We start from the raw sequence: 20,367 nt of genomic DNA, 5'->3' as shown, positions 1-20,367 counted from the left end.
ATGACTTTTATATTAAATACACACTGTATTAAGTAGTCTACATTTCATCCAACTCTGTCTTTCATTTTTAAACATTTTGAACTACAATATGAATAATCAACCAAGGGAAGCTTATTTAGACAGAGAAATACCTTATTTGAATGCAAACTGGAAGTATCCGACTATGATTACATTTTGGTTATCAATTAGGGAGATTTTTTTTCCTAAGCATTTGGAAAGTCATAGTCAGCTGTGAAAAAGAATATTTCTTGAGGAAAAAGTAGCTTTGCTAATACACAGTTTAAGTAGGGCAGGGTGTACTCGATCTAATTTTTCATGGCTACAAGCAATGCTGTAAGTTTTCATTAATGAATTCCAAAGATTAAAATTAAAAAAATACATATAATTGGATTAAAATGACTACTAAAATAGATGATAATCAATTGATTATGCTTTAATAACCCAACACTTTTGAAAACAGATGATCCATTTCCATCACTTCCATCTAGATGTATGGTGCAGAGTTTTAGAAACTAGAGTCACAAACAGATCTTCATGTGATGCTTAAAGAAAAAGGGACTTAGAAATTCAGGAGTCTACCTCCCATATCCTTCAAGACCATACAGAAACAGTAAATGCCATGAAGTTACGTTTCTAAGAGCTTGAGACATTTTTGAAAAAAGGATTTTGAAGTCATGTCACTTTTAAAATTTCAACCTTAAAACAGTTATTGTTGTTGGTAAAACTGTAAGGAAAATAATTTGCAAGCTAAGCAATAGCATTCACTGAATACGTTAGAAATATTTTATATACATATACATACACATATATGTGCATATATATAATTCCTACTAAATGGGAAAGAACGAGGTTGGAAATAATATCAAACCTTTCTTCATTGTCTTTTATGACCAGCTCCTATTTCCCATTTTCAGTGCTTGGGATGGGTATGAATTGTGCCCAGAAGGCTGGGAAGAGACTGAGCAGGGTGAGGAGTTTCTAGGAGGGAGAAAGCGGACAAGGCTGGGAGCTACACGATCTACACGACAGCATTTGCTGACAGGTACTAGGAAATAACTGGCAGACAAAACCCATAAAACACACCAATGAAAACCTGCAAATACTTGTGAACCAATGCAATCAATGCTACAAAACCAATCCATGAGCCACCTACTTGTTCTTACGCATAAACCAGAGCCCCACACCGAAGCGGTCTCTTCTGCTGCTCCTTGTCCTACTCCCATCTCAGCACCCGAACGCAGACAGGCACCCAAGCAGAAAAATAAACAACCAGGAAATCGGAGGCCCAGAGATGGTGACCCTAACGACAGGCCCTCGAACTAGAGAGCATTCCTCTGGGAAAGCAACAATAAACTTGCTGCTGCAGCCACCACTCCCAGGCAATGCAGAAAAGAGCAGCACCTGAAACATCCACTGAGATGCCTCACTAAAGCAGTACAGCTTTTTTTTTTATCGACGGTTAACAAACAGCAATACTTTGTTTACACTCGTAAAAGAGTGTTCACTCTAATATTTCCAAAGGAAAAATTAGCAAGTACCACAGATTCATTGTTGACAATTAAGACAACGAATGTGACATTTAAACTACTGGGTGTTCCACAGCATAAAAGGACAATATTGTATTTTAACTCTTACATCCACAAACAAAACAATTAACAGAGCCAGCTGGTGACATACTTGACCTTCCGATACAACATTCATGTCTACCTCTTGTTCCTTCTCCCATGACAGCAATGTGAAAAGTCGTACCCAGTATATTCTTTGGGCTGGTAAATCTCCCCACTGTTTTGCATGGGACCAAGGGCTATTTTTTGTACAACCCAACTCAAAGGCAGAGCAATTGTAGGCATGCTTTAAAAAAGCTGACCTATTTACACTCTTTATTTGTCAAGGCATCACCACTAGATGTGAACTAATACTGAATTGTGCACAATAGTTTTTTAAGCAGAGGAAAAAAACAGATCTTAAACCAGATACGAATAGTAGGTCTCCACCAACTTCTGCAGTTTTCACAAGCTGGTGCCAACAAATATTATATTGCATGAGCCATCAGTTGAACATTTTGAGTTCAAGGATTGACTTGCTAAAAATATATTTTCTGTAAAACACCGGATAGACCTGAATTTTAACCAAATCACTGTAGAGTAAGAGGCTTCTTGAGATATGCAGGTAAACGGCATACAACTATCTGTAATCAAAACCCTTTTTAAATCTAACAGGAACTTGGATTGGAGATCACAAGAAAATAACTATATGCCAAGTCCATTTATATCTCATGGAATGCTTTGGGACTTTTATCATGCTTTTCTGTAAGAAAACAGGAACTTGGCTGCATTGAAAACAATATCTTAAAATGAGCTTATTTCCAAAATTAACGTATGTACAATTCCTGATAGGTGGAAACGTTACCCAGCTACACTTTGAATCACTAAAATCTGCAATACCAATATGAAGAGCTTTGAAAGTCTCCCAGATTTGTTAAACAATGTTCCTGCCAATTTCATTTTCACAATGAGCCAAGTCATTCTAAAGCTTCTGCATTCAAACATTTAAAAAGCAAACTCACAGAAATAATCAAAAGGACACCATGCCGCACACCCACTGAGCCAGAACTTCCTAGATAAGGCAGGCTGCACACCAGAGCTACGGACCAGATTCACAGTGGTGATTTTAAATATGAGATTACAAATATTGTATGTTACTTTAACTGAAAAGATCAGCAGATGAGTACTTGCTGTGTAAATCCAGCATGAAAAGCAGTTTCTGACAGTCCTCTGTACTCAAGGTAATTCTTGTCATTTATTGTGCAATTATTTTTCTCACTTTTATTTAGTTTTTTAAAAAAACAGAGCCTTTGCTGAGCAATGTAAGGAACTCTAAGGACATAGAAAGCACAGCATGGTGGGGAGGAAGGGAATGAGATAATAATGCAGTCCTGCAGACTAATTTAATCTGAGACAACCAGTGAGTAGTACAAAAAACAGGAGGAAAGAAAAAAAAAAAAGAAAAAAAAGGCAAGTCTCCTATGCAAAAAAATTGAAGTTGAACATTTCATGCCAGGTGTTGGTCTCAGGCTTAATTTTTCTCACTCCCTCTCCCTGTTTTAAAACTCCCTGTTTTAAAACAGCTTAGGAGGAAAAGGTGTAGCTGGGGAGGAGAGGTCTTAATTCTTTCAAGAAGTAAAAAAGAATTCTGAACATTTAATGCTTAAACACTGCTGACACAGAGCTTGGCAGAGCAGCCGTTGCCATTCTAGACTGGGATGAGACTACTCCAGGTTTTGCAAAACCTAATCCGAGGCAGAGGTGCATGTGGAGACAAGGCTGGAGGCACACTGAAACTGAGAAATACAGAATGGGCACCGGCGATAGGACGAAAAAGAAACTATGACAAGGAGTTTAGGGGTGAAGAGGATCCCTGGAGCAAGCTGGACCCTGGCAGAGGTAGGGCAAAGTGAGGCAGAAGCGGCCAGAGCAGCATGGGCTATTCATGTCTGCTTCAGTGAAGCCACAGCAAAACTGCCCGTTCTCAGACGTCACCACCCTTCTCTTCTCAGCAAACATCCTCAAAACCCACCAGCAAAGCACCCACCTCCTTCCTCCTGCAGGTGCTTTGTTCGCATTCACCATCAACCTTAATTCTTTACCTTTAACAACTGCAATCTTCTTTTTGTTAGTTTGAATTAGTTTTTCCGTGCAATATATTAACTCTAAGTCAGCTCACTGGTCTTTACTCAGCCATGACCAGCACTGCTTTCTGCAGAGCAGACAGGTGAAGGACCAGAGATTTCCAACACTTCCATCGTTTATTCGTTTAAATGATATGGACCCCTGCAGCTATGCACAGAGCTGCCCTATATAAAGGTGTGAACTTATCACCTCTGCTCTCATCTTCATTTTCCACTTCCCTCCTCCTCCCCTTTGCTCCACAGCAATCGTGTCCTGGCCCCTTTCACACGGCTACTCTGACTGTGAACACAAGAACAGATCAGAAAACAAAAGAATATCTCCAGATCATCCCCGAGGAAAAAGAAATGCTCCTCCACATTTCCTTCTCGGTTTAACACAACACGCTGCTCTCCCTTTGATGGCCTTCCTTGTTCCAAATTGAGCTGCTGGTTTCTTCAAAGTTTTACTTTAAAAGATGAGGTCCCATGGTATCACATCTCACCCTCACCCCTCTCCCCCGCCTTTCTTCTCTACAACCCTTGGATATTTGGTGCAGAAAGCAAACAGCTTGTCAGGTGGTGTTATGGTTAAAGTTAAAAACAAAAGAAAAAGCCTGTCACGCTGCTAATGGTGTTTTCTTGTTATTATGCCTTCTGGTGTGATAGATCCACAGGGTAACTAACACTGTCTGGATTGCTTCCTTTTTAGTGCTGATTTATTTTAACAGGTTATTCACTGCCTTTTTGGCTAGGACAACTGGAGAGATGCACAACTTACTTATTCTCTATCCTTTTCCATTATTAAAGCAATTCTGTTTCACTGTATTTTGGTATGGTCTCTCCAGTAACCCCTGAAACTTTGGTTATCACCACCAACTTGCCTGAACACCTCTCAATCATCTCGAGGGAGACCCAAGATCACCCTTTGCTCCATGTTGAGCTTAAGTTATGGCATTTTAATAATACAAAGGCAGAAGAAAAAAAGCAAGATTTTTTTCCAAACTCCCTTTTAAATAAACAAAGGTTCCTCTCTTCCCCTCACCCCACCCCATGCTCGCAAACAAGCAACAGATGCCATCGATTCACTTTGTACCTAAGCTTTTGATCTGGCTGCACTTTGATTTTCAGTGCTCACTTTTGACAAGGAAGGGAATAAGAGCCTCATTTTTGTGACAGTAATAGAGGCTTTTCTGCTGTGGTAATTTATTTGTGCTCTGCTAATAATTTTCCGCTGATCCATGTAGATTCTTGCTGACAGACACAAAGAACAGGACAGAGTGACAAAACATGGTTTCCATCACCCTGAAGGATCTTCCAGGGGCCTGGGGTAGTGTGAGCTGCTGCTTCCTCTGACAACCGTTTGCCTGCACGTAAAACAAGACTGTGCAGAGCACCCGTGCCCAGGCTGGGAGAGGGCAAATGCTGCGCAGCACCCAGCACCGGGCACTGCCCTCAGGACTGACATCAGGGAAGGAGACTCATTTTAATGCCTTTCAGGCAGCTGGTAAGAACAAGGAAAAGGCATCTCTAAGAGGCTTACATACAAAATGGTACTAAAAAGGGCAAGTCAAAGACAGCAGAGGTGGGAAAAAGCAATGTTTCTGTGCAGTAGCTCCATCCTGCTAGGTGCTCCTCTGAGATCTTGCTGAAGCGTGCGGCAGACAAAAGCTTTAGTAGCCATTTTAATGCAAATCAACTGTATAAGACATACCCTGGTATTTCACGTTCCCTATTCCCACAAGGGCACAACCACACGCACAACCACCAGGCCCCGGGAGCCTCCTCAGCCCTTGCACAAGGGCAGCTCCGTCTCCTGCCCCTTGCTCCTCAGCACTGCGAGGAAGGACGAGGCGCAGAGAGGGGCTCAGGGCTGGGCACCCAGCCAAGCACACTGGCAGCAAAACAGAAGCAGAGAAGTCTGATTTGCAGCACCATGACTGGCCCACGTGTGGTAGTGCAAGTGCAGCCAGGCACTAGTGACTTTATTACTTTATCTAATGATCCAACTTCAATTAAGGACGTGCATCGTCCCACCAGCACCAGCATTGCTGGAGACCTTTCCCATCAGCTTTTGTGATGAGAAGAGCATTTGAAGAGGAGCTAAAAAAGACCCCCAGCAGTCAGAGCTGAAAGATGCTGGCAAGTCGGCATCAGAAAATTCGTATCACGCCTGCCTGTACTCCATCCCTTCTGCAGAAAGAGGGCTGCACGCTCCCAGCTGTCAGTCCCTGGCGGGTTCCGTGGCAGACGCACACTCGCCGTCCGCTTTGCGGCAGGGAAAGCAGGAGTGAGAATAGCAGGCACCTTGCCGGCGGGAGGTGTGACAAATCCTTGGCAGAGCACAAAACTGAAAGCAATTTTAAAATCAGCAACAGGCATCTGACAGCTCTGAAAAGAGCCTCCTCGGCGTTTGTGTGCCTTTACAATGCTCCGCGAGGGCGGATGCGGGAGTTGGGGAGCATCAACGTGATGGGAACGTGCTGTTCGGCAGGAAGATGCGGGGCAAACCCAAAAGCATTATCATTGATTCAAACATTGTTAGGCGATTTGGTACACCACTGGTTTTCCTTCCAGCTAAGAAACTTTATATGGTTGCTCATGTAAAATTAAGCTTAATGTAGCATTAAGATTCTATGAAATCATGCCTGGAGATGAGAAAACAAAGTGAACTCTGAATAGCGACTAAGCCGGTATTGATTTTTATGTGTGCGTTTCTCTATCATTGTTACTAAGCTGGTGACACTGTGAAGGGCACAATTATTTATGTTCCATCAAATTAGTAAGTAATTCAAATCCCTGACGAAATCTCAAGCAAAAATTGCTTTCACTTCCACAGAAAGTCCTTCTGACACTTAAATTGTTCACTTACCTATGGAAGGGCACTGTAAGAATACAAGAACTTCACAGAAAAAATGAAAAGCTATGCAAGAAAAATTAAAAACCAGCTCACCGCTCATCAGTACCATCCCTACATCTAAGGGTCATTGGATCTGTCACCATTATGGGGACAGGCCAGCGCAGGTGCCCTATACAGTGTGGTGCAGACTGGAGTCCCCATATAGGACCAGGCCTTCTAGTACCACCAGAAGGCAAATAAAGAAATGAGGATGACGATGAGTGTTTGTGTGGGTGTGTAATTTCCTCTTTGAAAACTGAATGACTATGAGGAAGGAGTGACTGTCTAGCACAACTCAGGAAGGATGCTCTACCAGCTCGAGGGAGAGGGATACAGAAAAACAAGGAAATCTTACTTAAACAGGCATGTTGAGATGAGGCACATGGGAGGAGCAAAGCTGAGGGGCTGGTGGTCTCTCCAGCCAGCAGAGGATATACGAACATGGTCTAATTTAAAAGCAAGGTAGTTATTTCAACATTCGTATGTATTCTTGATTTCTACATTATAGGCATGTGCCTCTGTATTGTGATGAGCACCTAATACCAACACAGGCATGGAAATGTTATAAAATGCAAAGAAACTTAAGGTTTCAATTTTGCCTTTCTCCAGCTCCTTTTGTTGGATGCCTGCTTGATCCAACCACTCTATCCAAAAACCACAAGAGTTTTCCACTGTATTTGAGCCAAAAAGTCCATGTTGCCTTAGGGTCCCAGTCGAATGCAGCCAAATGGAAGGCAGGAAGAAGCTTTTCAGATAAATTCATAAAAATGTGCTCATGTAAGATGTAAGTAACTTTCATCAAGAAAAGAAATGAGAGTGTCTGGAATAAAAGCTCACATCTTTACTATTATTCTATATAATAACATTAAAAGAGAGATACTATATGAGAATTCTTCACTGAAGCATTCCATCAATACTTAAGTTAAAAAGAACAATTTCTTTGAACAACTACTTTGTAGGAGGAAATTCCCTTACTCTAGCCACCAGAAGAACCTTAGAAAAGGCCTTTAATCAGGGCCTTTGAAACAGGAAGGAAAGCAAGATTTTCCTCTTTTTCTTCCTTAATGTTTTGAAAAGGAAACAAGCTATTGAAATATATCAAGCAATTTCCTTTACTTGAAACACTAGCAGCCTTCTGTGCATTGTGAGCAAAACAAAAATAAACGCCTTTTATCCACCCAGATCTTGCTGCGGGTAGGCAGCACCAAGATGAACTAATCATTATGTGGTCAGGGAATCACAACCTCAGGACCGTGTCACATCCTAGCCAAACAGTTATTTTTGGGAATAGAATAATACTCTTAGGAGACACCGGTGTGATTATCCACTAGTGGCTATTTCAGCTGCAGCAGCGAGGAGGAAGAGAGGGAGCAGAATTAAAACGATGAGAAGGCTAAAACACTGTCATGCTTGCAGTGTGTAGAGTCTTGAAATAGAAGGCAGGTAGAGAACAAAGCTAAAAGGAGATCCCGGTCCAGTTAAATGGCAGCTTGACTTCAGTGTCAAATTACATAGCCACTGAAAAATCCTTGCAGCCCAACTCGTCCTCACTTTATTTTTGCTAGCCTGTTTTGTTACCCAGTGGGAGCTAGATAATAACATCTATTTTTGTGGAAAACAACACAGTTTTTCAGCTCAGTGTGTTGTTTTTATTTCACAGCAGAACACTGCAATTTATAAACAGCAAAACCTATGGAAAAATTATCTAAATGAAGGACTTTATGTTATCATTTAACCCCTATTTTTCACTTTCTTTGGATTTATTGGTGTTCCCAGTTGCAATGTTAAATGACTCTGAAAGTAGAGCAATTAATCCAAAATCCTATTTGTTTTAATTTAACACTGTCAACTAGTTTTAGGTCTGCAGTCAAGAGAAAAAAAATGTTTGTTAAGCTCTACAGCACTAGCTAATGTCTAAAGACAATACTCGGAAAAGGTGCAAAGATGTTTTATCACAGCACTATAGATGGGATGGAGATTTATTATAGTACCAAGCACCATTCCAGCAGATGCCTTTTGAATTACAATGAGATTATTAAAACTTTACAAATCATTATATTAAAACCTGACAAGAGTACTTTGGGAAGTGGAGCATCTTGATGTCATTGCTAATGATGCATTACCTGTGATAAGGTTTCAGGAAAATTCCTAAGTAAAAACTGGTTATAAAAGTATAAAACATATTAATATTTATTTCAGTACCTGCTATAAGTTCAAGGATAATAGGTTTATATGCATCAGAACAGCCGAATGATCGTATTTATGTCAGCATTAGAAAGATGTTCATCTGCTGCAAAGTTTAATTAATTTTCATAGATAGTTAATTTTCTGTTTCATTATCAGCTCCCTAAATTTGAAAGACAAATAATTTATAAACAAATAGAAACTTCAGAGAGGAGTATTTTTAGAGCAAACAGAAGATAAATAGCAGGAGTGAGGCATCAACGCTGCCTTCGAAGTACTAATATGAATGATATATTGCAGTAGGTTTTGATTGATAACTTACGCATTCTAGAGCACTGACTGAAAAGAAACAAATTGTTTACTGTTAACCCCAAACCATTTTCAGGTAACAAATTACTCTGATCTTTACCAATCAAATAATGGCTGTGATGCCCTTAAACATCAGTGAATGAGGAATGTGCAGGCTCACTGTGTCCTTCCAGGGGTGACCTGATCCCTTAAGGACAATATTCCTGCCCTTCTCCCCTTCCTGGCAAGAAGAAAGTTTAAGCAGCTACTTACCGTGATGTACGACGCCCTTCAACCCATGGATAATGGGATCCAGTGCTGGATTGTCCCTCTGATTGACCTACATGCAAAGGATACAGGATTGGTTACATCTATTCTGGCACCAGGCAGAACAGTCTCAGTTTAATCTTCTAAAGAAAAAAAAAAAAGATGTTATCTAACAAGCTGCTTAGTTCTCACATTTACAATGGCTCTTCACCAAATGCCAAAGATACACGGCATAATAAAATAAAGTAAGGAAGGTTAAATCAAAAGAAAGCGTCCTCTGAATTCATTATAACATTAGCCATATTATCAGGCCAGCAAAACCCACAACCAGACAGCTGATTTTTCTCCATCTACTTCTGCTTTCGTAGAGGAAAACTGCTGTGATAAACAGAAGTTATCTCAGACCAGTTCATCTCTTACTGATACGGGAATAAATCTGGTGCTGCCACTGAAATCAGTGAAGCTGGACCCCTTTCAGCTCTAACGGAGTTGGGCCTTGGCATCTCTTTGCTATTCATATTTTTACATTTATTTAATTTAGTGTCACTTGGACAAGGGAGAGGGGAGAAAAGCTTTGTGAGAGGATCGAGAAGAAATCTCTGATTTTTGACAATGTAATTGCCTACACTGCCAGACCAAAAACTGGTATCCTACAGTATTTCTTCTCTCAAACAGCAGTCACCCGTGTCCTCCGCAACGGTGAGACCCAGCACCAGACAGAGGAGGGGAAGGCAGCAGGAAGGATTAACCCTGTTGAGCTCCACAACTTCCAAATTAAACCCATCACTTCAGTCACTTACTTGTAACACAGCCAAGGAATTTACAACCAATAATGCAATTTTTTTTTTAACCTTTTGCCTCTTCAGAGGTATTGAAGGAATAACTCACAATTTCTGTGAACATGTTCCACTATTTAAGATACTTGCCAATTTACTTTTGGGAAATAAATACCAGCATGTACCTCATTCATGTGGTACGTTTTTCTTTTTTTTTTTGCCACCAGCCAGTATCAGAAGCCTGAGCAGCGTTGATCATTTTGGATGAACTGCTCCCAATGGGAAAACACACTGAATGCAAAAGAGCTCCTCTGTACTTTGCTGCCTGTCCGTGATCTCAATGTCATGAGGAAAATTAGAGTTTAATCACTTTATGTCCATGTGTTAACATATGAGGAAAGGAGTGGAGAAAAAAAGAAGAAATCCCTGAGAAAGGACCTTGTGCCCAGCAGGGAACACGCTGTTGCGTGAAGTGCAGAACTAGCTTGGAGTGCACTCTTAGGAAGAAGACATCATTGACTGCAGCATATCCAAAAAATGTGTTACTGTAAAAAAATCACAGATTTTAATGGCCTGGGGAGAAAACTGGAATCCACTGCCCAAGCTTCACAAGGACAAACATGTCTCTTCTTGTCCTTCCTCCCCATGACTAATTAGGAATCTTAGAAACCTCATTATCTTCTTAGCCAACTGCACTGAAAAAACCCACAACAAACCACCTTTCTTTTTTCTGTTTATTTGGCCTTTGAACTACTCTGTTGTGTTCAGGACACATTTTTGTGCTCTTGTCTAGAGACAAAATGGTTTGGTGTTTTAAGCGGAAATTGAAGATCCTTTTCTCGTCACGGTACTCCAGAACTTACAACGATCAGGTAGGGCAAGATATGCAATAAAATTATGAAAGTAGCAACAGCAGCTTTCAAATATATACAGCTTAGATGTTACTGGCAATAGTATTATTAGCCCTGAAGGCTGTAAGCTCTTTGAAGCATGAACTTTCATATGCCCAAAGGGGTGCTCTGTACACTTTGGATTCTGTATAAATAATAATCACAGTACACTGAACCCAAGGACCCACTTTGTAGGTTCTGTCTGGCTTCTGGAGAATCAACAGTAAACACTAAAAATGCAGAACTGTTGCTAGACATGTTCCTGCATCTTTTCCATTTATTCAGGTTTCTCCAAGCCATGGCTACTATTAACAAAAAAAACCCAAAACAAAACAACCAAAAAACATTAAAAACGCTATCAGCAATTTAGTACAAGACTGTAAGTAAAACTTGCACGGGACTTGAACAATGTTTTATTTATTGCTGCCTAACCATAAGTTGTAAAGCATTTTATTTTGTTTGCTTTGTTTTTATTTCTGGTGAGAGCTGCAATCAGTTTGAAGAAAGCAAATAGATGGAAAGAATCCTAAAGGTTAAAACTCTTCCTTTTGGGATTTTCTGTCAAAGTAGATCAATTCTGAACCTCAGCCTTGGCAGCGCCCCTTTAATCTGCTGAGGTGGTATGCCTATATAGATCCAGCTACGCAATCTTTTTGATAGCATATTCTGCAAATGTGCTGTGTTCTTCAATAGCATGAAATCAACAGTCATGTTATTTCTTTGGAGGCTGGAAAGCAAATGCTCCATGCATCTGTAATCATGTTTTCTCCGAGGGTATGGGGAGTGGGATCTCATGTTTCTTTAAAAATCACATGCAAACAAGTACCACTTGGAGAGATGTCAGTTCAGACCTGTATGGGATATAGTCTTATTTTCCTTCCAGATGCTTTTCCCCTTTTTCCTTATACTCACACACTGTTCTCCCACACCTCACTACAACAGTTTCAGGATCTTGGCAAGACCATTAGAAAACTGCCCAAAAGTTTTCTCATTTTGAGAAATTGCTCAGGCTTCAGAGCAAAACTTTTCTTACATCTTTTTTTCTTCAAGTTCTTAAAAAAAAACCACCTTGAATTTCCTCTCTATTTTTTTGCACTTCTCTGTATCCTTTTTCTGCCTGTGTTCATAGAGAAAAGGTTTCTGAAACCTAAAATGTCAAGTTCTATCCCCATTGCTGCACATCTCTGGTTTAACTGGCCTGGAGCTGGTTGAGATCAGAGATTCACCAATACAAGAATCCTGTCTCTGAAACAGCTGATACTTAAAGGAAAGGGAGGGCAAAAAAAGCAGAGGGAAAAAAAAAAGGACAAAAATCTCTAGAATAAGAAGTGTCCTTCTGACCTCCTTTATGATTCTATGTCATGAAGCTTCAGCTTATATCCTTCTACAAACTGTTTTTATCTTTCACTGTTCTATAATCTGTATTGCAGGAGTGTATTTTTTATTATCTTATGAATATATCCTGAAGGAAAACGGCAATGAATTCTTCAGATTAACTTATATATGCCACATCTCAGGATGCCTTGGCTGGAGAGTTAGAGAAAGACCATACAGCTGTAACTGGGTCTCAGCACTTAGGCTTCACCCAACACACCCCTGCCAGAGCCGCACAAAGCTTTTCTTTTCCTGTGAGAGAAGAGCAATGAGTTTCCCCCTCCTCCCTCAAGAGGCTAACACAGAAGAAACGTCAGGAGTGAAAATCTCCCAAGCACAGGAATTTCATGCGCAAACACAAACCTGCTATGCTGCTGGTCAGGAGCATGCTGCACAGCAAGTATTAATGGACAGATGGAAAACCATCCTGAAATTGCTCTAAAATACCCACAGTACCACTACCACAAATGTTTCCTCAACAAGATGCTTTTGCTCAAGACTGACTAACACTCTATAGGTCTGCAGTAAACAGGATAAATAATGCTTGTGTGCATCATTTATAATTGAAAAATGCCTGTAATCCGCTTCAGCAGAAATAAATAGGTAACTATCATGCTAAGCGCAAGGGAAAAACAAACATAGAGATATCATTAAGCAGTTTCCTGTGCTAACAGAGGTCTCACCATAGGGTAAATATGGGATGAACATGACATGAGGAAGCAAAATCTCTTTGTTTATCATAGCCTTTGGGTGACTTCAATACCTGGTGCACATGGCATTCTGAGTAGAACAAATGGCTTGATGTTAATGCAATGAATGAAACAAGCATTCGCAATGTAGGAAAAGGTAATGCACAAGTGACCCCATTCTGCAGTCATAAAACGGAGACGTTCTTCAAGTGAAGTCATGGTGGAAATCATTACCCTAGACAGGTTGCATTTACTTACAGCTCCCACATCTAATGTGGGGACTGAGAAATGATTCATTCCTCAGTGAACAACAAGGTTGATCCGTCATGAACTCTATTGACAACAGCGTTAACACCTTTCAGCAGCACAACCTGTTGTCCCCTTGCTTGAAAGTGCTGTTCCTACAGCCTTACCCTCAGAGTCAATAGGGTAGGAGGCAGGCCAGGGAGCTAAGCACCTTTTCAGGATAATGTTATTAATACTCCAACAAGGAAAGTTCCAGCGAAGGAGTGGAGCAGGAGTGTGATGAAAGGACAGGCAGCACCACAGCCAGGCTGATCACGCTAGTACGGGCACCAAGCCACAGCATGTAAAAATAGACTTTACTGGGCAAGCTACTACTCTGTAGAAAGCCCCTGTGTTACAGCAGTACTAAGCTCAGCATGTTCTAATGAGTTAAAAAACCCCAGCTAGTTCTCATTCTCTATCGTTCATTGTACATTAAGTAGCCGAAGCTCTCTTTTCATCTGATTATTTTACAGGACAAACTTGGAACCTCCTGAAGTCTCCGATTTTACAAAAATCAGCAAAGTTGTAAAGTGTTAAAATTTATACCACATGCTATATAATCTAAACCATATGCTAAAGAATCCATGACCTGCCTTTCTGCTGGAAACAGTTCCATAAAGCAGAAAAAACCCCCCACAGTCTGAGGCAAAAATTTTGAACTTACAATGCTTATTTTAGGAACAATAACAAATAAAAACAGGGGAACCCCCAAAAACACATTGAGGCAGTTAGAGAGGCCACACAGCAACATTAGATCCAAGACTCCTGCCCAAAGGGCCAGACTCCCCCCATTTCCCATTGCTCTGGGCAGCCTCTCCGAAAGCCAGGTTATCTTCCCACTGACATGAGAAGGGCTGGGGGAAGCACCACAAAGCTCTCTAATGATCACTGGTACCAGCCACCTTGTGAAAAGTACGTGAATATTAATAGCTTGAACAGCTCAGGAGTAAGGAATACACTTTCCTTTTAAAAATACGTTTAAATAGATCTGTTGTATTGAAGAAAAGGGTGTAGGGAAAAAAAAGAATAGAAGAGAACCCACCTATTCAGGGTGATATGAAATACAAATTTCTCTTTCACTTCCACCTTAAAAAAAATCTGGCATTTAGACTTACTAAACTGTCATAAATTTGCAGCAACTGCTTTCAAGCTCATTAAATGGGCTCACAGACAGTATTGCAAAGCATCTCAAAACGAAGGAGAATGCCATAGTCGGCTATATTGAAAGGCGAAATGACATGCATTTTGTGCAAGTCAGAGGAAAATGAATGGCAACAATTTTGTGATACAGTACCTGAGCCTTTCCCCTCCGAATAGTGATATAATTTACTTTTCTCTCCCACTGCAACATTTGGCCCTTGACTTGGAAACTAAATCTTCAATCTATCAAGCCTTACCCATCTGCTAAGTAAAATGGCCAAGACAATCTGCATGCCTTGAATTTGATATAGCCAGCTGCTCCCAGAGTGCTGTGGCATTAACATCCAAAGACCATCCTCTTGTGCTGTAAAGGACGGTGTCTGCCAAGGATGAATGACTGCATACTTAACCGTGGCAGCTGAAGCCAGTGACAATGGCTGACACAGAGAGATGCCAATGTGTCAAATTCTACTTTCAATTACAACGGTGAAAGTCAGGGGTAATATTCCCCCAACCGCATGCCTTCAGCGCCTGTTCAGCTTGCAGTTAAGATCTACTGCTCACCAGCCAAATACTCAAGTCTCCAAACACTCTGTACAAACAACTAAGAAGAAAAAGAAAACTATTATAAATTAACTAGGTTGCAGAGATTAAATTGTCCTGTAGGGTTTCAGGACAATCAACATGGTTAAACAATTTATTCTCTTATCAGCTCAGCACTGTTGGACAGATGCCAGTCCTCAGTCTCGAGGGGAAAGGACCTGAGTTTCACTGTTTTAGAACAGAAATAAGAAGAATCCCATTAATGTGAACATTATGCCACACAATATGTATTTTAACATCACAGCAATGGGATTTCAAAGAATCCAAGATAATCTCAGTCAAAAGAAACATACTTTTCTCATGGAAAGTACTTGGCATTTGCTTGTAAAACTCTTCAAATTCATGTCTTTGGGGCCAAATTATTTCAGAGCTAGCTAACAGCTTGCGTAGGTCCTGCTCCTAAACCTTCTGAATGATGATGCTTTAACCTTGCAGCATTGAGAAAGGATATGCATCCTGGCTTTGTGGTATGCACCCTTTTGCTCTGCACAAAGTCCACTGTCTCACCTTTCTCTTCTCTCCTTTTTGAAGTCCAGATTGTGAAATCTGGTTGCGGACAAATATCTCATTTCTTAAACATTTCTGAATAAAAGGAAGTGAAAGATTTCAGCCAGATCTGGAATGTGGATGAACAGATATGAAAAGTTTACATGTGCTTTGCTTTGAAATACAGTAGAAAATATTTATTTGGACCTTTTCAGGAGAATTGACGGGTGAGAAGGGATACTGGTTGACACTATAGCACACTGAGCTATCTGTGAAGGCAAGAAAATGCCTACAGAGCTCCCAACACAATGATAAGCTAGATTTGGTGCTCTAAGTTTTTCACCTTCACAAGCACTAAATGATCCAAGAATGATATATTCCTGCTCCTCCACAGATGATATTTTCTTCCATCTCCCCCATATATGCTATAATTGCACATCTCCTGCATGAGTCGATGCAAAAGGACAAATCTGGCCAAGAGCCTGCAGCCTGACAGAGGTGAGCTGGGAGATGGAAAGCATTTGCTGTGTAATGAATGGACTGCCCAAAGTAAGTATCCTGCAGAATATATTTGTAAGGGAAAACAAGAAATGGAAACAGCTCCCTTAATACTTCAAGTTGCTGCTCATGTGTAAAATCAGAGAGAATAACAGGTACCCAGGCAAGATGTGACACTGAACCTTATGCTGGCACACGCGCTATTTCACACGGATACTGCCATGAACTGAACTTTGATTTTTTAAAAATGTGCATTAGAGCTGAGTTCGCCTTTGCCTATGGCAACTGGTTTCAGGTTCAGTGATTTGAAGGCAAATTCTGTTGAGTTAAATCTGGGTTTTGGCCTTCAGGTGTTAATAATCCTGCTATGAATGAAAATATACTGAAGTCATAGAGGTGCATATGCTGTCGGAGAGGGTGTTCCTATATGTCGCATTCACTATGTTGTTTGAAGAAAGGAAAAAAAAGTTAATGAGTCTTCCAATGATTATTTTAAATAGAGTAATGGGTGTGCATTGATCCTTCTAGCTAATTCCACTTTGAATAATACATCATTCTGACTGAAAGTTTGCTAGTGATGTATTAACTTCATATTTCATCACAGCTTTAGAGGGTATCTACAGTAAGATATTAACTAGAAGTGCCAAAAAGGAAGCTGCACTTTCCCTTTTTTTTTTTTTTTAAAGTCCAAAATGGTTTTAAAAGCTATTGAACTGACTCTGGGGTCAGGTGTTCTGGCTGTCCCTCATCTTTGGTTAAGTGCAAGGCAACTGCTTGCAACCACAGCTCCTCTCAGCCTTAGCTCACCCCCTCTGTCGCTTTGTACCTGCTGCCTCTGGACCCGAGTTAGTTACAGACATCCTGGGACAAGGATGGGACAAACTATGTCATAGATCAGCAACTTCCACTTTCCTTATGTCCAGTATGGATGCTTAAAAATACAAGCAGCAGAGTCACTTTTACACCAAAGGTTAGCTGAAATATCAGTGTCATAAAAAGAGCAAAGGGACAGCACAGGCTACCTCAGAAGAACATACATCAGAATTTGCAGCAGCAAGAGACTGTCACAAAAAAAGCAAGAGCATGAAACTCGGAGGTAGAGGTAAGTACTACTTAATAACTCGGCTCAGAGTACGTTGTGTTTGTGCACACTGAGTTTCTTTGTTAGCGGATAGAAACATTGATCGTGTATTGTACACATGCTGGCAGCTGACTGATAAGCTCACCAGGCTGAGGAAGACTTTGCAGCCTCCCCTCCCTGTAGCATTACCTCCATTCACTATCACAAGATTTGCAACCACCAGGATGGTAAGGAACAGCCAGCAATGTATTTTCCTTCCTTTTTGTAAGCCACTCGTTTGCCTAGACTTTCACTCACTCCATTGATAAGGTAGGCATTAGTTTCCCCAATGTATTCTTGCACTTTGAAAGCATGATGCAGCTAATTTACTGCAAGTGAATAGCACATTCAATTAACAAGTTATTGAAAGATCTTAATACACATATATCCGAGGAAAAACGGAAGATACCTGCAGCCCAAAAGCACAGTTTGATTAGTAGCAATAGGATATCTAAGATACAAAGCTCTGTGAAAGGCAAAAATGTAATTGCAACACAGAGGAGACACAGCTTCAGTGCCAGATTCTCAAAGCTGGGAAAGCTTGATTGATAGACTGTACCATCTGCAGCTGCGCAAAAAAGTCTAGAGTAGCTGCAAGTTTATTTAAAGCAATTTTGGTGCACTGAGCCTACTTGTTCTCCTTTGAGAAAATAATATGATTTCTTCATAGAGCATGTAGTCTACTTATTTAAGCAGCAGTGTGCAAGATCTCTCAATCCTACCAGCAGTTCAGCTGGAAAAATGACACACCAGGGGGTAACATTTTATCAGGATGGAGGCTATTTTATAAAAACTGCCATCAGTTATAAACTGTTCTCACCATCTGAGTTTAAAAAAAAAAAAAAGAAAAAAAAAAAAAAGGATTTTGGTCTCTTCTAGAGTTTCCATAATCTGCGCAATTTATAGGAGTTGTTAGGTAAAAATAACCATTTTGACCTAAGTAGGAAGGAAAATGAAATGGTGTAATGAAAAAAATATAACGAGCACTACAGCCAGATCATCCTACAGCACCCACTCTTTGGTATACAGCTTCACACATTTGGAGAGGCTAAACTCAAAACTGTGAAACCACGAATGGAAGTTAGCTTTCATTTTCTTCTGCTTCTGGCTTGAATTTGGTACAAACGTGTACAATTGAGAAAAAACCATACCTTCAGCCTTTTTTTTTTTTGAAAATAAAACAATGAAATCTGGTGGCTAAACAAGAAAACGTGCTGGGCAAAATGCAAAGGGTGGAAGGGAACCGCTCAGATGGGCATTGGGAACCCCAGCATTTTGCAGGGGTTTGTAATTTAATTGCTCCAGCTAAGCTTGCCTAGGATGCAGCAGAGATTTCCAGCCTTTTCCCTCTCTTCCAGCCAACACAAAGGGTTTTGGTGAAAAAGGTCACAATAATCACCGCTTTAAAATGAAGAAAAGAAGTAATCTCAGCTTCCCAACAGATTTCATTCATTCTACATGAAAAGTCCTCTTTTTTTCTCTCCCAGCATTGCCCTCGGCTCACTTCCCCACAACAGTAGGCAGCTCCCTCCAGCCCGCCAGTACAAGATGACTCAAGCCAGCATCTATGAGTCACAAACACAAAGGATGCAGAAATGTCAATTAAGTTACACAGCCACTTCCCTAATGACAACCACACCTCAGTTCACAATTAAATTAGAAATCCAGTGAAAACAAATTGTTGTAGGGCAGATCTTTTTAATCTCCTGCTTCAAAACCTCAAACTCCAATGTAGTTTGCTTGCCATTCCTTTTACCTCATTTTTAAGGAGGTTGGTGTGAACTGATTTACTGAAACTGCTGCAGGAATTTTTGCTACAGCAAATTCCCCATGTCTAATGTAGCAAGCATGGGTTGGGAGGGCTCTCGGGCTTCCAGGCATCTTTGTGGTACTAGAACCCAACATTAGACCAGTGGTGCTCATTAATAGCTCTCTGGCACAAGAGGACAAGTCTGTCAACTATGATACATTTTTTATTTGTAATTCTCTTTCAAGCAAGTTCTTCCATTTTTACTTATCTTTTGTAAATTTTCAGTATCATTTAAGTTCTTGCAGATGTGTGCAGCTTTGCAAAATGCCACAAACTTGCACAGTTCAGTGCTCGTGGTACCTGAGGCAGAAAGAACCAGCTAATCCTCAGAGTTTCCTCACTTCTGCCTCCTCTCTCATTTCTGAGTTGCCTCCCTCTTCCATCGCCCACCTGCCACATCCTCCTCGCTCTCTCTTCCCACTCAGTGAGCTGTTTCTGTCTCCTCCAACGCTACAGCATCCTCTCTTCCCAAACCGTTCCACGTACCCCCTGGCGCACCCTTGCACCACTCTGTCACCTCCTCCTCTCCACCCCCTGCCTCCTGCAGCACCAAGGAAGTCTTTGTGCCCTTCCATCCCCACCCGGATCTCCTTCCTGAAGACAGGAAAAAGTAGCAGCTTTGGCTACTGGGGGTGGCGAGTGGGCTCGTCCAGGGGAATCTTGGATGCCAGCAGACAGGGTGCCAAGGACACCGGCTGCAGGACTGCCGAGGACTCCAGAGCTCGTGGGCATGAAGGGCAGGCGCACCAAAAACCACATCCTTGAGCCAGGGTGGGTACCAGCAGCAGGGCAGCCTCAGTAGTAGAGCTCTGAGAAGCAGGTGAGATGAGGCAGTCCTTATCTCCATCTCCTTCAAGCCACTGAATTAAGAGCGGCAGGATGTGGCCTGCAATTTTCTTCTCAGCTCTTAGTAGGCTACTCAAGTTCCTGCAGCAACAAAAGTACAGCTCGACCCCCCCCTATTTCACCTGGTGTAACACTACACACAACAGGGAGGATCATATGTCAAGCTGTTTATTTTTCACTTGGTTAGAATGACCCAACAACTCACTCCGTTCCTTGAAAAAACATTTCAACAAGTATCAAGGCTTGTGGTTAGAGGAAATGGGGAAATTATCGTGCAGAAAAAAAGCACTTAGAACACAAGTGCATTAAAAGCCTGGGAAACATTCAGTTTGTGGCAGCAGTTTCTTCCTCTTGAAATACAAAGAAATACGAAAACTAACATGACATGTATGCTTGTTTCAGGATGTTCTACATTTCAGCAGTGGCAAAGTGAATGCTATTCAATCACTGTGAGTAGGTGATAGTCTTAAAGCCAGAGAACTCCTCAGGATGCTCTAGCCTTCATGCCTCCGCTCCACGGGCTTCTTATAGCTTTCCGGTGCTCC

The 20,367-nt window shown here is 41.1% G+C and overlaps 1 protein-coding gene across 2 annotated transcripts in view; it reads right to left on the bottom strand.

Moving 5' to 3' along the window:
* PTPRG (protein tyrosine phosphatase receptor type G) overlaps positions 1-20,367 on the bottom strand; it is a 412,936-nt gene that overhangs the window by 104,154 nt on the left and 288,415 nt on the right. For both annotated transcript variants that reach the window (XM_049826696.1, XM_049826694.1), the window contains exon 6: positions 9,309-9,375. In XM_049826696.1, coding sequence (XP_049682653.1) covers positions 9,309-9,375 — 67 coding nt within the window. The remainder of the gene's footprint in view (positions 1-9,308; positions 9,376-20,367) is intronic.

This window comes from Accipiter gentilis, chromosome 23, assembly GCF_929443795.1.
Source record: "Accipiter gentilis chromosome 23, bAccGen1.1, whole genome shotgun sequence".
NCBI classification, from domain to species: domain Eukaryota; kingdom Metazoa; phylum Chordata; class Aves; order Accipitriformes; family Accipitridae; genus Astur; species Astur gentilis.
This window is presented reverse-complemented; position numbering and strand designations above follow the sequence as displayed.